The sequence below is a fragment of the Sinohyriopsis cumingii genome, chromosome 18, assembly GCF_028554795.1.
Source record: "Sinohyriopsis cumingii isolate HCF-2022 chromosome 18, ASM2855479v2, whole genome shotgun sequence".
In the NCBI taxonomy this organism is placed as follows: Eukaryota; Metazoa; Mollusca; class Bivalvia; order Unionida; family Unionidae; genus Sinohyriopsis; species Sinohyriopsis cumingii.
Window position 1 is genome coordinate 42,879,821 of NC_142978.1, and position 17,971 is coordinate 42,897,791.

General features: G+C 34.9%; 1 protein-coding gene across 2 annotated transcripts in view; it reads right to left on the bottom strand.

Annotated features, from left to right (window-relative positions):
• Positions 1-17,971, bottom strand: part of LOC149776499 (uncharacterized) — a 161,276-nt gene that overhangs the window by 23,524 nt on the left and 119,781 nt on the right. For both annotated transcript variants that reach the window (XM_089940932.1, XM_089940931.1), the window contains 2 exons: positions 13,752-13,832; positions 3,039-3,173 (listed from right to left, as the gene is read on the bottom strand). In XM_089940932.1, coding sequence (XP_089797058.1) covers positions 3,039-3,173; positions 13,752-13,832 — 216 coding nt within the window. The remainder of the gene's footprint in view (positions 1-3,038; positions 3,174-13,751; positions 13,833-17,971) is intronic.

The following is a 17,971-nucleotide window of genomic DNA, read 5'->3' on the forward strand; positions in this document are numbered from 1 at the left end:
CAGTTTGCTGACACAACTTATACCCTGTATCCCACCTATGCTACACAACAGAGATGAGATCAAGGCAAGGTAAAAAAAAGAAAAAGTCTATGCATCGCTTGAAAATTCTGTGAGTAAAATGACTGATCAACATACATATTTTCTAATGATCAGTACATTATGTAATAAGATTCAATATACACCACTCCCTCGATAACTTGCGAACCTGCTTATAACGCAGGGCCAGGTGTGGATCCCAATTTTTTTAAACCAGAAAATACCACACAATAATTGATCCCTATTTGATGAACTTGAAAAAAATCGTGATCAAAATTGATGACTGAAATGATATATCACTCGTTTTATGGTCGAAAAGAGATATGACCTGGAAACTTTAATTAACATTTTGAAATTATCAACTTTTAATAAGAAATCATATAAGTGGTCACAGTTTCTTTCCAAATGAGATTTTTAGTACACCGTAAGTAAAGATATTCAAGGAAGTTTTCATCAATGAAAACGTTACTTATGCCTAGTGTTGGCAGTACATTAATATTTAAATGCCAATTAAATAATTTTTATTAAGTGAAATTTGTCTTTAATTCTATCTTTTAGTTTTACTTAAGTGTAATCATCATAAATATAAAGTGTATTTAAACGTAAAATGTGTCAATCTATCATAACAGTTATGTCCAAAAGCATTTCTCGGAGAACCAAATTAAGTGCCAACTGTGTTTTAATAACTGACTTGTGTTAGTATTTGTTGCATTGTTGCAATGAATTAACAGCTGGCCTCCTTTGTATTAGGCCCTATCACATTAATTATGTCTTTTGAATCAAATAAAGGAGGTGGAATATACAAAAAAGTTAAAAGGCACGCAAATACTGCATGCTTAAAGTCTAGCAGCCCCGGTCTTATGTCGGGTGAACACACTTCAGTTGATCAATCGAACACTGTTATAAATTTTATTATGCAACATGTGATCAAAAACAGCAAGGCAAACAAGCGAAACGAATTCTTTAATAAAGAACTTGGTTTCACAGATATGGACCATTGTGGGAAAGTGATTTTCTGAGAATTTCTGAGCTGGCTTTTAGAGATATCCTCAAGGATGATAACAAGTTTCACTATTACTTTCAATGAAATCACGACATCAATACTGTACCAACTGAACAATACAAAATTGAGTTTCAACATAGGCGATTGTCTCGTGAAATAAATGTTGGTAGTTTTTGAAAAAAAATAAGGAATCTTGTTTGGTGGTATATCAACAGATATTCTAGTTTATGGTTACTTTGACTCCTGACTTGCTAGTACACTATTTAAAACCACTCTGAGAACCAAATTTTAAAAATAAATGTTATTTATACAGAATAACAAACAAATTCATTAGAAAAAGCATGTTATTCACAATTATTATCAATGTCATTGTAAAATGAGGATTCAGTCATTAAACAGCCCAGTTCCCTATCAGCCCCACGGTTTTCTCGATGTATGAGTGGATTTATATATATTTTTTTTGAGGTCACTTGATAACTCGCACCCTCACTTATAGTGCAGTCTACAATTGTGGACCCCACTGTGCGCAAGTTATTGAGGGAGAGGTGTAAATCAATAAACACTGCAAGTGAATAAGGGGCAATAACTTTTACAAAAATCACAGAAATACAAACATTTTTTAAAAAAATGTGCACCTTTAATGCATAACCTTAATATGCACAAAGATTCAAAATTCCATAAAATGAGGTGTAAACAAGATGCATGCATATTATGCTATGGCAGATCAGGATCTTTGCTGTTATCAGTTTGACTCAATTAATAAGCAAGTACATATGGTATATTGAAAAATCACTTTTTTCTCTTGCAATTTTTGTTAAAGTCAATGCCTATTATTCCTGCAACTGAATGCATTGTAAAGCAGAATGTTGTGAAATGCATCTTGTTGGCACTTATATTTATGGAATTCTTAATCTTGGTGCACATCATGGTCACACACACACACACTATTGAATCTTGGTGCATGTCATGTTCATATATATATATATATATATATATATATATAAACACACACACACATTATAAACACATACACACACAGAGCTCAAAAAAGTTTCCACTTATCCATGCATTTCTCAGAATTGCAGTTATTAATTACTGTGCAGTCACGGTGGTGTTGATAAAGTGTGCATCATTTCTTGTTTATGAACCCAGCAAGCATGTGAAAGAGTTTCACTGAAAGAGAGAGGGCATGAGCATGGTGAGGTGACGATTTACATTATCCACATCGCTGCCTTATCAACTGAAGACAGCTATTTTTCCAAATCAAATTTTACATAACATTAACATAATACCAATTACCAATTAATTTTCCTAATACTATTGTGTGAAGTCCCTTATGCTGTGTTGATTCAGTCAACCAGTCTACCAGCAAAGTTGTTTGCAGTATATAATGATGACCTTCTGATGCAATTAGTGACCTTGAAAGATTTTGGACAAGAGATTGAAATGGGATGGACAGACAACATACTGAATCATTGAAAGACAGTTAACAACTACATGTATTTCCTTTTGTGATGCTAATGACAGCCATGATGAAAACCTCATTTTATGAGACATGTACTTGTTTAAAATGCAGCCTCCCTACTTTATGTTTTCAGAGACATATTTTTTTTAGAATTGCTTCTGACACTTTCCAAAACAAGTGACTACCAGTATATCACATCATGATGTCTACAACTTTCACAGGTGACACAAATTTCAGAGGTCTTCATCAAAGCAGTATATGAACGTGCTTTGCTCAGTTATTCTTGCCTTCCCTTACTGTTATATATTTATGCAAGTGTCCCCACCTCCCCAAACCTCTGTCTTAAGGGAGTGATTATATTGCTAAGACTCTAACGCTCATCAACAGGCCATCCCAAATATCTCCCAAAGAATGGAGTCTCCATCCTGAAATGACCCATATAATGTAGACCCCACACATGCATACAATACATACACATGCATGCACCCACTTCCTAATGGACAATTAGCATGGATATTAAACATGCAGGTTTACCTATATTTTTGACATCTATTCTTTTCAGAAAAGGAAATTCCTTGGCCAGTTTCATCCAGTTAGATGGATCTCTTTGTTGCAGTTCCTCACTCAATTTACTGAACAAGATATACGGTATCTCAGTTACAACAATATCTGAAATCACATTTAAAAAAACATTAATCTAATATCAATTTCAAATAAGAGATTGCTATATGAGAATTCTGTTCCAACAAAATGTATAAAATAATCATAATAATTTTTATCATCTGTGGGCCAAGACAGGCAAAAGATTGCAATTATTTAATGAATTTCTTAAATTATTTAAAATGTGCACAAGTGAAAGATCCTTTCACATTGTAAACACAAAAAGAGTCACTTGAAAGGATTGACACTTTACTGTCCAAAAAGAATTTCCAAGGATCCAGTACACATGTACAACAGATTATTCCTTTAAACTGCCATATGTTGAAACCATCTGTGATATTCTTCAGTGATGATAATATTTTCAATATGTTCATTGTGGCAGTCATATTGTATTTCAATATGTTCATTATGGGAGTCATATTGCATTTCAATATGTTCATTGTGACAGTCATATTGTATTGCAATATGTCCATTATGGCAGTCATATTGTATTTCAATATGTTCATTATGGCACTCATATTGTATTTCAATATGTTCATTGTGACAGTCATATTGTATTGCAATATGTCCATTATGGCAGTCATATTGCATTTCAATATGTTCATTGTGACAGTCATATTGTATTGCAATATGTCCATTATGGCAGTCATATTGTATTTCAATATGTTCATTATGGCACTCATATTGTATTTCAATATGTTCATTGTGACAGTCATATTGTATTGCAATATGTCCATTATGGCAGTCATATTGTATTTCAATATGTTCATTATGGGAGTCATATTGCATTTCAATATGTTCATTGTGACAGTCATATTGTATTGCAATATGTCCATTATGGCAGTCATATCAGATGCTGGATCTACATCATTTTCATTTATGATATCATAAAAAGTCTTCAGTGAAAACTCCTATCTGACATGACCATTCATTCATAAAAATTGAGAAAAGAAGACTTTCAAGATGGTGACTCTGGCAGGCATCTTCAGTAACTGAATGGGACCATACTGACAGATTGAAGTTCATAAGAAATTGTTTAGTAAAAATCCCACTGCTGATATGTCCATCCATTTAGGAGTAGTAGTGGTAACAATACTTTTAACATCAGCCTGACACCATTTTCATTTTGGATCAACTATTCAGCTTAAGAAGTCTTCAGGTGAAAACACCAAGGCTATACTTTCCAATCAGGAAGATATGCAATAACAAAACTTTCAAGATGGCCAATGTGTCAGCCATACTGAATCTCAGATTGGCACCATCTTCATTAAGTACCAACTGGACATAATGTCTTTTAGCGAAAACCCCATGTTAGTATGACCATCCATTCAGAAGGAGTAGTGACAACAAGATTTTCTGGGTAGCCAATGTTGTGGCCATATTATATGTTCAAGTGGCACCATTTTCTTTAGAAGCAACAATACCATTGGATGAATGTGTGCATAAAGTTTCAAGGCAATGCTCCAAATAGTTCAGGAGAAGTAGCCTTAACAAACATGTGCTAACAGAGAGATGGACAGATGACAGACATTCGACAAATGACCATCACATAAGCTCTTTTGGTCTATAACCAGTGGGGCTAACAACAGGAGGAACTAAAAGGTGCTGACACTCTACCATATGAAAAGAATTTCAAGGAACCCAAAACAAGATCATTTATTCCTTTTAACAGCTGAGTGCTGGAACCATCTTTAATATTCCTAAGTGAAAACAATTTTCAAATTGGCCAATGTAGTGGTGAAAATGGATGTCAGATCAGCTCCATTTTCATTTACAACCATTTAGACAGTGATGCAAAATGCATGTAAATAAGATGATTCATTCAGCTGAAAAAGACTATAGTGATAACAAAATTTTCAAGATGCCTCCATGGCAACCATAGACACTAGTTTCATTCAGGACAACTAGATATATCAGAAGTCTTTTGATGAAAACACCATGTTGAAAATGGCCATTCACCATTCATTTAGGTGGAATAGTATACAAAATTTTCAAGATGGCTGCTATGGTGACCATATTAGATGTCAGAAATTAGCATGATTTTCATTTAGGACCAACAGACACCATAAGAAGACTATTTGGCGAAAACCCCATGTTGATATGACTATCCACCAAGAAGACATAGTGATAAGATTTCAAGTTATGTTAGCCATATTGGATGTCACATCCGCACAATTTTTATTTAGGACCAACTAGACATTAAAAGAAGGCTTTTCAATTAAAACCCCCATCTCAATATGACCATCTATCAAGAAGGAAAAGCTTTATCATTTTTCAGATGGCCACCATAGTAGTCATACTTGAGGTAAAATAACACCATTTATTTTCATTTAGAGCTTACAAGACATCATAAGAAGTGTTCTGGTCAAAACCCAGGTTGATGGGACTTTCAATTCAGGATGAGTAGTGATAACAATAGTTTCAAATGATTGGTGTATTTGATGATTGATTGGTGTGACAGCCACACTGGATGTCAAATCAACACGAATTTCATTTAGGCCCAACTGAGCAGCGTACGAAGTCTTGTGGTGAAAACCCATGATGACATGACCATCCATTCAGGAGGGAAGATCTATACCAAGATTTTCAACATGACCACTGCGGCGGATATATTGGAAGTCCAAGTGACACCATCTTCATTTCTGACCAACTATACCTTGGGATGAATGTGTGTGTCAAGTTTCAAGGCAATTCTTGAAGAAATTAAGCAGAAGTAGCAATAAAAAACTTGTGATAACGGATGGATGGATGAAAGACAACAGACCATCCCATAAGCATACATGGTTAGAAAACTAGCCAGAAAAACTTCACAACTGACAGTGTTAAAGCAATGATTATTTGTGATGTGGTGGTTCCCGCAGTGATGTCACATGAATGAACGTGAGTTGACAAACAAGAAGCCATCACCACGAATGTTTTAGTAGAGCAAACAATTGTTTCCACTTGCAAATCAGTGCAATGCTATGAACTGTTACACATCCCATTTCTTTATTCTGATCCTCTGTAAATGAAACCTTATATCTGTTTTTAAACATTTCTACTACATTATTTACAATAACTGCATTCAAAAGTAGTGACCTTATAGAAGTTGATGCCAGTATCTCCTGTACCTGATATTTATGCAGAAATAATGTATCACTAGAACAACAACCTGCTAAATGGAGATATAGGAAATTTGCAATACACCATGACATGAACTGTGATCCTGTGGAAATTTAAGAAATTCAAAGTAGTGATTCTACGCCTATGGCAAATATGGTTGTCACCAAAGCAAGAGAAAAAAGAAAACAAATTTACTGGATATAACAAAGAAAATACAGTGCATCTTGTGTACTTTCTAGATTTCACATTATATAATCCACAATCAGAAAATAAATATATCAGATTATCTGTTTAGTCAAAACAATCAAAGAGAATTCTCTGAAAATCAACTGCAGTTCTTTGAATGGGTATATGGGATTTTATGGAGAGACCAAAACAAATATTACATTATAGCTTTAATTTCATTGAATACTAGACATGTTATTTCCCAGCAGCCACCTATATCTAAACATATTTTGCCATGTTGTATTTGTTGCTCTTATTTCTCTTATTTCTCCATTGTAAATCTAAAAGCAAAGACCTGATGAAGATACATGTCAACAGTTCAAATTTCTCCACGCTATGAAAGGTGATGACTTCATCTTCAACATTCTTCTTCTCTTTCTTGCTAGCTTGCAAATTTTCTTCCAATAACTGCCACAATATGTCTTAAACCTTTATTACAACATGAATTGAGAAGAATTTGTGATAAATGATTGCATAGAATATGTTTTCGGGAAAACAAAATTAAAATAAGCAGTAGGACCTATTGGTCATAATAGTTCCTAGTTTCATGTAGTATAATCAGTAAAAAAATAAAAAGAAAACAAATAGCGATTTTTCTGTTTTGCATTAAATGAATGTGACTTCTACATTAATGGCTGGTTTGCTTTGTTCAAGTATGACATCAAACACAAGAGCAAACTTGAGCTTAGTTAAGGGAGTTAACTCTGGACAATCTAACCATTCCTTAATCTGATGGTAAATTTTGGAGATTAAGTAAATTTTATGGACATATAGAGAACTGATCATGGAATCAAAGATGGACAGATACAATTCTGATGCTTTCAGTGCAATGACTGGGGTCATCAAATATATGATACGAGTCTGGGACCATAACAAATAGTATACACATTTAAGTAAGCCTTTAGGTGATTATAATTACTGATGGATGTTTGAAATAAATAAATGACTAAATTATGTTGATTTTGAAATCTCTGAGGACATAGGAGCATGGTACTGCTATAGCTGCTACAAAGAAATATGTAGGTTTGCTTATGGTTTAGTATTTATGTCCAGGTACAATACATAACAGCATTTTCATCAAATGTTTGCACTAGCTGTCTTCACCTGGAGAAAAGTTAAAGATAATTTCATTGCCAAAACTAGCTATAATAAAATACATCTGAAAAAAAAAATACAAAACAAGAAAATCATTAGAAAGCAAGCAACAGAGCATTTAGTAAGTATTAAAATAAACCAAACATACATGTTTTCTAATGGTTTCAAAAACAAAAAAGAAGTGAGCAAGTGTCTCAAGTGATCTGGCAATAATTCTGTGATAAAGAAGAGACTGTGGTTTCAAATTAGCTATAACTAATTTAAATATAAAGTCTATAGCCGGTATACACTAAAAACGAAAATGATGCAAATTTAACTAAACAACTGTTCCATGCAATCTGGTGCTTCAAATTGGTCAATGCAAAAGACAATTATTCTAAAGAAATGGATGTGAACATATGCTGATCTTTTAAATATTATAGAACAAACATAAGTCCCCTAAAAAAAAATGTGATTTCTTCCACTATTAACTCCACTTACCCTGGAGACTACTAACGTATATGAAGCAGTTTCAGATGCATTAACTGAAAGGCCTGGGTGAGCTATTAAAAAAAAGACAGGCCTTGTGATTGTAATATTTTTCTCAGGTGAATCCAGAAGTCAGATGAACTATGTTCCCACAAGGCTGCTAATGGACCTGGATGCGTTGCTTGCTGCAATGCCACTATAAGATCAACCCTGTCAAACGGAGTTCTATGGACCAAAAGATCTCAGAAATAGAAACTAGAAGATGTCATCCATGACCTCCAGCCATCAGCTTCTATTCTAGAGGTACGTGAACAGTTTTGCTGAATCACTAATTTCAAGTCTATTGTCCTGAATTTGTGAGCCGAAGATGATAAGAAGCACATTAAGCCTTGGGTTAGTTTCTCACGTGCTGCACAGATGACCCAATATAATCATGAAAACAATGTGTGTACAATGATATCTCCACTTTCTTTGATTGGTATTAAAAGTACATCTTTGTCTCAACTGCTCAGTGCACTTTAGATTTTCACTTCTGAGCACAGATGAGGTCCTGTAGGGTTAAGAAGAAAGTCATTTTAAGATGTAGGACATAGGATTGATTGCCCATGAGTTGAAGTCAGTTTTAGAAATGAAAGCAGCGTCCATCATGAAAGAAACCAAGTCATCTTGACAAACTAGACAGTACAGGTTCACCAAAAGAGCATGTAGCTTGCTAACTCTGCCAATGCCATGGTGACTAGAAAGTAGTTCTGATACAAGATGAACTACTGAAGCTCTTGAAAGTGGTTCAAATGGAGTCTTGTTCAGCCATATCAGAACCCAAGGATAGTTACATTTTGGGAACAAAGCTAGATTTTGGTATGGCGAAACTGAATTTGACCAGACCAGGTAGGTCTTTGTTTTGACCAATGTTCTCCATTTCATTATGCAGGAACATGTGCAATACAATAAAACCTGTTATGAATGACCGCTGCTATGAGTGACCACCTGTCATTTCTGACCACAATAGTAATAAACAGATGGATTTTATTATATATATATGCTCTGTACTGAGCGACTACCAGCTGAATGTGACCAGCACCCACAATGTCTTTGCAATATATGCATTTTGACACTGCTATGAATGACCACATCGCATAAACAGGGATAAACTCCATCCACCTTTTTATTTAATCCCTGAAACAATGACCATTTATGCTGTTCTATAAAAAAAGAACAATATTCCAGAACTTAGCCTGGTTCCTGGCATTATCATAGCTACTGCACATACTGAAGAGCCTTGGATGCGGGAGGTCGTGGGTTCGATCCCCGACTGAGTCATACCAAAGACTTACGAAAATGGTGCTAACAGCTATCTTGCTTGGCGCACAGCATTAGGAGGTTAGTGTTAGGACTGGTTGGCCTGGTGTCAGGATAATGTGCCTTGGTGGGACATGACGCTACATGTCTGTGGCATGATGCCCCAGTGCTAGACATCACTAAAAACTGTCACACTGCTGACATCATAGCGATATGACTGAAAAATTGTTAAAGCTATGTTAAAAATCCAAATCACACACACACACACATTGAAGAGTAGGACCCAGTATCCAGCTCTATGAACAACCATAGAGACAAACACCACACACTTCTTTCTGTAATAATTTTTGTAACAATGACTGCTTGATTAGTAAAGATTGTTCTGATCAAAGAGACAAACTTAAAAAGAACAACAACAAAAAAAAGGACTCTGGCTACCAGTGACAGATGTTACAGTCCATAAACCAGGCTGATGTACATGTCGTGAATTGTAGTGCCAAAATTAAGGCAGTGTTCTGCATATATTGCTTGTTTTTAAAGTTAATCCATATTGCCAGGGTGTGAATAAGGTCTTTATCTGTTAAACCAGCCAGAGAGAATTGTTTGTGGGATTTGATTCATAGTGCTTAAGACTGGTGATGTCTGTTGTCCCCCTACCATGTTACAGTGATTACATCCAATCACCAAAAAGTCATCTTGTCAAGTTAACACGAATGGGTTACACACTTTGTTTATAGATTTAATCCCTGTATGTCTTCTCTGCATTAAGCCATTGACTTTTGTCTCTGAGTAAATGATTCTATTTCTGGATGAGATAATTTTACTGTTTCCTTTTATTTCATTAATTTTTAGATATGCAATGCACATGTATAGATTTATCATATTTTCCAAAAGCCTAGTCAAAACCATCTTTACAGTCGATATTACAAATGAAAACTAGTAATGTTAATGCCTAGTACCTAAGTAACAATGGACAATCTCAAACTAAAAAGAGACAAATTTTAAAACTGGAGAAAATAATGATTGCATACTGAAAGAAGTGAAAAAGAGCATCCACTTGCAAAATAGCAGTTTAAACTTCAGTAAAACAAATGTAGGGTGTTATAAAGGAAAATGAGTAAATCAGAAGAGATTTCATATTTTAATACATGTACAAGTGAACTTCACATGTAAATGTGATTTTATGTTTAATGACAGAAGTATATCTTTATTGCTATATAATTTTGTTTTCAGATAAATGCATACAATGTTTTAGCAAAAGCTATTAATAAAGAATAGAATATATGTACAGTGTTTGTGGTTATTTTTCCTTACATTTTTCTGAAACTGGACCTTAGAAACTGGCCTACTTGTACAAACCTATTATGATAGACCACCTTTCTTGAAAGACCATTTTGGTTTGCTGAAGGGGCAATCTCTCATAACAGGTTTTGCTGTATTGTGGAATGATAGCCTGTAACAGTGATGGGATCTTGTTTTCTCGTTTTGAATTGTCATAAAAGGAAAGTAGTTATTTGTGGTAATATATACTTTTGCTCACACCACAGGAAGAAAACACTCTACACCTCTCCCTTGATAAATCACACACAATGGGGTCCATGAACATGGAAAGAAAATGTAAAAAAATTTATGACTTATTTTTAAATTTGAATTTCATAGTGTTAATTAAAATTTCTGGGTCCTTTCTACCATTTTTAACGATAAAACGAGCGATATATCAAAGTTTCTGTTACCAATTCTGATCACGATTTTCTTCAAGTTCAACAAATAGAGATCAATTTTTTTTTAGGTGTTTTCTGGTTTAAAAAATGGGATCCATGCCAGACCTCACATTATTGCCATATCACTCTACAAAGGCATCAAGAGTCTGGAACCTGGTGAGTGTGGCAGAGCTGGGGCTGGTATCACCATTGGTGGATGCCAGGATTAAACCATGTTGAGAAGCAAAAACTATATACTGAACAAAGTGTATACAAATGGGTTGAATATCTTCTGCCAGATTAAACCACCTATAATCACAGCACTTTTCCCCCACTGCACCAACCACCTCTACGTAGAGTGAGCAAAACAAAGGTATACACAAATGAAAATCAGTTAAGTATCGAGTAAACAACATGTGCATGGGACACAAACACCAAGATTAATGAACAGCACTGTTATTATGAACTATATGTGAAGCAAATTATGGATCACAGTTAATCACAAGCCAGGTTAACCAAAAAATAGGCAAGTACTGAAATAATTTTGTAAGTACTTGCATCCATATATAGACAATTGAGACAGCAACAAATGAATCAATGCATGATAAAGTTAACAAACGACGTGATAAATTATTTTTCCAGGAATGAAATGTGGAGCAAGAAAAACATAGAAAACAGAAAGAATATTTTTCCTTGCAGTGAGAAAACTAGAATATTTTGCTTTGAACTAGTAAGGCTCTTTAAGAAGTGTAATTCTTTGAGATGCTCATAAGACATGCACATCGGCATGGGTGGAAGTAATAACTGAAAACTAAAGGTATGTGATCCCATTCCCTATACCCATGGGCTCTTACTTCTTTTCTAGACAAGACGATAATGATTTAGCACCAATGTTGCTAACTATGCCAAAGATGGCTTTAATATCCTTTTTTAGTTTGAATGGGCAGGATTTGTGAGTAGTGGATGTATTATGACTGGGTAACATATCTGAGGAAGACCTCCAAAATACAGCCTCTCTGAAAAGACAAAATAACTGGCTTTTCCCTTCTTCATAAAATGCAGATGCTATAAAGTATCTATGGGATATAACTCTTACATATTATTCTAATTACCTAACCCTGTTACCACTAAAAGGCTACCAGTATTCCGGATGTCCTTCACTTTTAAGCTTTTTATAGAAACATCATATTGGTATACCTCCCAAAACTGCTGGACTCCTCTAAACCTTTTGGCTTACTTTTTGCAAAGTTCTACTTACTTTAGCAAAAGACATATTACATTGCTGATTCTGATCAACAAATTACACAAAATTTTGTACAAAAACACTGTTCGAAACCAGGCCGAGTCATACTAAAGACTTATAAAAATGGTACTAACAGCATCCTTGCTAGACGCTCAGCATTAAGAGGTAAGTGTTAGGCCTGGTCGGCCTGGTGTCAGGATAATGTGACTGGGTGGGACATCAAGCTACATGTCTGCGGCATGATGCCCCAGTGCTAAATAAAACTATGAACTGTCACACTGCAGACATCGTAGCGATATGACTGAAAAATTGTTAAAGCTACATTAAAAATCCAAATCACACACATACACAAAACAAACCAGTGTTTAATGCATAGCTCGGCTTGAAATTAATGAAAGCGATTTTACTAACAGAACAATAAAACCCAGCTATCACTAATCTGTCGGAGCAGTGAAAAGTACCACTGGCAGCTATGAAAACATTAAAGAAGTGATCTTGTGGCAGCTGTATCAAATAAAATAGGAGTTGGCATTCCCTTTAATGGTTGATTGATCTGCTTATTGTGTTAAATGATTATCTAGCAAGATTCTGAACTTGCTGAGGTACAATAAATACTAAGATTGCAAAGGGACAAGTGTTAAACTATTGATCCACTTATCAAGTAAATCAGTGTGATTATTGACAAAACAGTCTTTGTGCATATGGTATCAGCCTGGTGTACTGCCCCAAGCACTAACTGTTTTTACTGACAAAGAAAAAAGGTACGGGTATAAGGCTTGTATTGATGTTGTTGATGTTCTAGGGTTTAATGCTATTTTTCAGCACAAGATAGGCTATACATGGCGGCCAGTATAACTGGTGGAGGAAGAACCCTGGAAAACCCAGGGAAGAACCACTGACCCACGAGAAGCTACTGGCAGGCTTTCCCACTTACCCGCGCTAGCTGAGCCTTAGACTTGAACCCACACAGACAGAGGAGAGATGGCAGTGATCCGGAACGGTGAGCGCTTTAGACCATTCGGCCACTCGGGGCCCCAGCTTGCATTGAAAAATCATAAATAGTCTCAACTGCCAAATAATCCAAATTTATATTTAAAAATTTTTGTTGATCAACATTCAGTGGATTGTGAGTTGATAATGATACACTTGTGTAACTATCTCCTAGGTGTGCAGCCACCACCAAAATGGATGAAATCATATGATGACCTGTGGGTTAGTGAACAAAAATCCTTATTTCATGCTCTGGTCTGCTAAACATCCTGCTAAAGAACTGATAATCTCAATTTCTTTAATTGATCATGTTCTTTAACAGTGATAAATATGTTAACCAATTAAATCATTCAACGCACCAGCCAAGTATCTGACAGCTACTTTATTTTAAATATCAATCCCTACTGCAAAGATCAACCATAAAAATTAGCAAACCAAAAATTTAGGTTAATTCATTGGTCTTACCTGTTGAATGGTGAACTTCTGTGGTCCGATGAAAATGGATCGGATTGGGTTGAACATTGGCAGGAAGTTGGGGCACTTCTCCTGAAACATGGAAACTGATAATTTAATGAGAGTGAGTGTACTTACCAATTCAAAACTAGGGTGAACAGTCTTGCAGATTTCTTCTCAGAATGTGGAATTTGTAAATTGTTAGTGGAACAGGCTATTTTGGATATTTTAAATTTTTTTTAATATGTTGTATTTTGTTGCGCTTTTTGGAATTTTCGTTACATTTTTCTCTCCCAAAATATAAATAACAGTTACAGTAATTGATCCTTTGAGCTTGATAAAATAATTTACTAATTTAATTAATCAGATACTTAAGCTCAGTACATTGTAAATCACTTAGACATCTACCTGTGGTTGAATCATGTTCATGTATTACTTTATAAAACATGCCCAAGCTCATTCTCACCCTTTCTTACTGCCAATTTAGCTAAATTAGTTTGCAATTTTAGGAAAAAGTACATGTGTAAATTTTAGGAGTTTTTACTTGCTACCAATTTGAAGTTACATTAGGTTTGAAAACCAGGAATCCTGGGATAGCATAATAAAATAATGTCTAACAGATTTTTTCAGCAGCACTATTAATAGTGTGTGTCCCCAAAAATATGTCTGTCATAAATTCAAGTAAAAATATGTTTGATTAAGAATTCTTGGAGTAGAATATATAGTTTCCAATTAATAAAGTCTAGGAATGAAATATGTACCTATGCTAAAGTTTGGTTACAAATATTTCACTAATTTATCAAACTGGGTACATCTACCAAGACAAAACCAGACCACTAAATGAAGTTGCATGACCACTATATGTAATGTGTCAAATTTTGATTCTGTAACTTGGCAATTAAATTATGATAATTTCCACTTCACCCCCCATTTTTCAAACAATTTTCATTCAATTGATTTATGATAAATTTTCCCGCTGTTGTTTGACAATTTTCATTCATTTTCTCAAATATTTTACAGACTTTAATGTAGATGGATCTCTTTCTGCCTTGGGTACAATGATGCAGATGGTCAAGAAAATATCTACTTTGCATAATCAATACTATGATCTGATAAACACCGCAAGAACAGCATGGTTTCTCAGATATGGTGAAAATTCCAGTCATGAGATAGGATTCTAAGTCTGAGTTCCATTTACTACAGCAATCACTATATATATTCACCTTTCAAATAAACATTTGCCAGACATCACCCTCTAAAGGATGAAAGGAAAATTATACTGATTTTATGTAGGTATATTCAATTATAGTGGCCAATGTTTTGAGAAAAAAATGCAAATCTTGAAAAAATCTTTCATATGAATCTGGAACCTCTATAAGAATCCAGGATACGCCTCCTTTTGTCAGAGTTGTGATACAGTATAATGTGTGTTGAAATTATCTTTCGATATGCACTACGTATCCATATAGGAGCCAAAATACATTAAGAAGCTTCCTTGATTGTTATTATGGAAAAAGTTATCAGATAGCTTCAGATAAAAACTTTGATTGTTTTATTGAAAAAGTTATCAATGTATCATTTCAGCATATACCAAAGTTGAATAAATTCCTCAATATCTTCGAAACAATAAGTGTGACTACTATAATTTTGCAGGTGTTTCAAGGAAAACTGATGTTGACTATGACCAATCTGTTGTGCAGACTCATGTGTTAAATCAGTTCACTAAAATATTTTTCAATCAATAATTCGGTTTCAAATGGCAAATATGTAGGTACACAAATCCCTAGAAAACTTGCAACAGAATCACTCATGGACCTACTTTCAACATTCAGTCAGGCATGTATCCCAAGTTTTAAAACTATAACATACAAACAAACTTGTTTCCTTTTTGCTGAATGTGAAGATGATCAAAATTGGTAAATGAAACCTGATATATCGCTCTTTTTATCAACAAAAATGGTGATTAGTACCCAGAAATTTGAATCAATGTCATGAAATTCTCAACTTTTAATAAGTCATATATTTTATTAAATATTTTTAGACAATATTCTCAGTAAACTGTGAATAACAATATTCAACAAAACTATTCCCAACACTATCATAAAACATGTATTCAGCCATTAAACAGCCCCATTAGCCCACCCGCTTTTTCTTTATGTCAAGTGGGGATGGCATCCCATTCTTATTTTTTTTTGAGATCCCATTGTCACTCACACCCTTGCTTACAGTGAAGTCCGTGTTTCTGGACCCTGTTATGTGCAAGTTGTCAATGAAGCGTGCATATTTGAATATTCCTACTGCCTACTTTATCATTCTACTATACGCATAAATATTACAACTGCTATGAAGTATTTTGTATTTTTTTGCAGTTTTCCTTATCACTTGGATATTCACAGCTTTAGTACATCTTTGTTATGTGGCTTTAACATTAAAATTAAATGACATTAAATGATGTCTCTATTTACATCAGTGTCACCTAGATTCTTATCTACAGCCATGTTAACATTTTGATTGATTTATAAAATTCTCAAAACTCACACTAATTTATCTTAGTTATTTAGTTTTTAAGAAATCTGTCCTCACTGGGTTTTTTTTTCTTCTTATAAATACTACTTGAAAGATTTGAAAAATTAAAATTTCAGGAAAAAATGTATATTTTTTCCTTTTGTGAACTCAAACAAATACCAAAGGCTCCTTCTCACCCCAAAATTCCCCAATGGACAGAATGCCCCTTAACTTTCACCCCTCTGTACAAAATTTTGAGCTCAGGCACAAAAGATGGATCAAGTTTTGATTTTCACAGGTTTGGGTATTATGTACAAGCGTACTGAATGAAACTTTTAAATTGCTTTTCTTGTTAAAATAAAATTTTATACAATTTTATTGTCATTAAGAATCCATTATGGAGATAAATCTGATTTCTGTTGTTTCAAGACTTGCAATGGATACAACAGGTGTGTGTAATTGGTAAGGATGGGTGTGTGTAATTCATAAGACGAGTGTGTGTAATTGGTAAGGACAGGTGTGTGTAATTCATAAGAACAGGTGTGTGTAATTGGTATGGACGGGTGTGTGTAATTGGTAAGGACGGGTGTGTATAATTCATAAGGACGGGTGTGTGTAATTCGTAAGGGCGGGTGTGTATAATTCATAAGGATGGGTGTGTGTAATTCGTAAGGACGGGTGTGTGTAATTTGTAAGGACAGGTGTGTGTAATTCGTAAGGACAGGTGTGTGGAATTCATAAGGATGGGTGTGTGTAATTGGTAAGGACAGGCGTGTGGAATTTGTAAGGATGGGTGTGTGTAATTCATAAGGATAGGTGTGTGTAATTTGTAAGGACAGGTGTGTGTAATTTGTAAGGATAGGTGTGTGTAATTTGTAAGGACGGGTGTGTGTAATTCGCAAGGATGGGTGTGTGTAATTGGTAAGGATGGGTGTATGTAATTGGTAAGGACGGGTGTGTGTAATTTGTAAGGACAGGTGTGTGTAATTCATAAAGGCAGGTGTGTGTAATTGGTAAGGATGGGTGTGTGTAATTGGTAAGGACAGGTGTTTGTAATTCATAAGGACAGGTGTGTGTAATTTGTAAGGACAGGTGTGTGTAATTCGTAAGGACAGGTATGTGGAATTCGTAAGGATGGGTGTGTGTAATTCGTAAGGACAGGTGTGTGGAATTTGTAAGGACGGGTGTGTGTAATTTGTAAGGACAGGTTTATATAATTCATAAGGATGGGTGTGTGTAATTGGTAAGGACAGGCGTGTGGAATTTGTAAGGATGGGTGTGTGTAATTCATAAGGATAGGTGTGTGTAATTTGTAAGGACGGGTGTGTGTAATTTGTAAGGACAGGTGTGTGTAATTTGTAAGGACGGGTGTGTGTAATTCGCAAGGATGGGTGTGTGTAATTGGTAAGGATGGGTGTATGTAATTGGTAAGGACGGGTGTGTGTAATTTGTAAGGACAGGTGTGTGTAATTCATAAAGGCAGGTGTGTGTAATTGGTAAGGATGGGTGTGTGTAATTGGTAAGGACAGGTGTGTGTAATTCATAAGGACAGGTGTGTGTAATTTGTAAGGACAGGTGTGTGTAATTCGTAAGGACAGGTATGTGGAATTCGTAAGGATGGGTGTGTGTAATTCGTAAGGACAGGTGTGTGGAATTTGTAAGGACGGGTGTGTGTAATTTGTAAGGACAGGTTTATATAATTTGTAAGGATGGGTGTGTGTAATTGG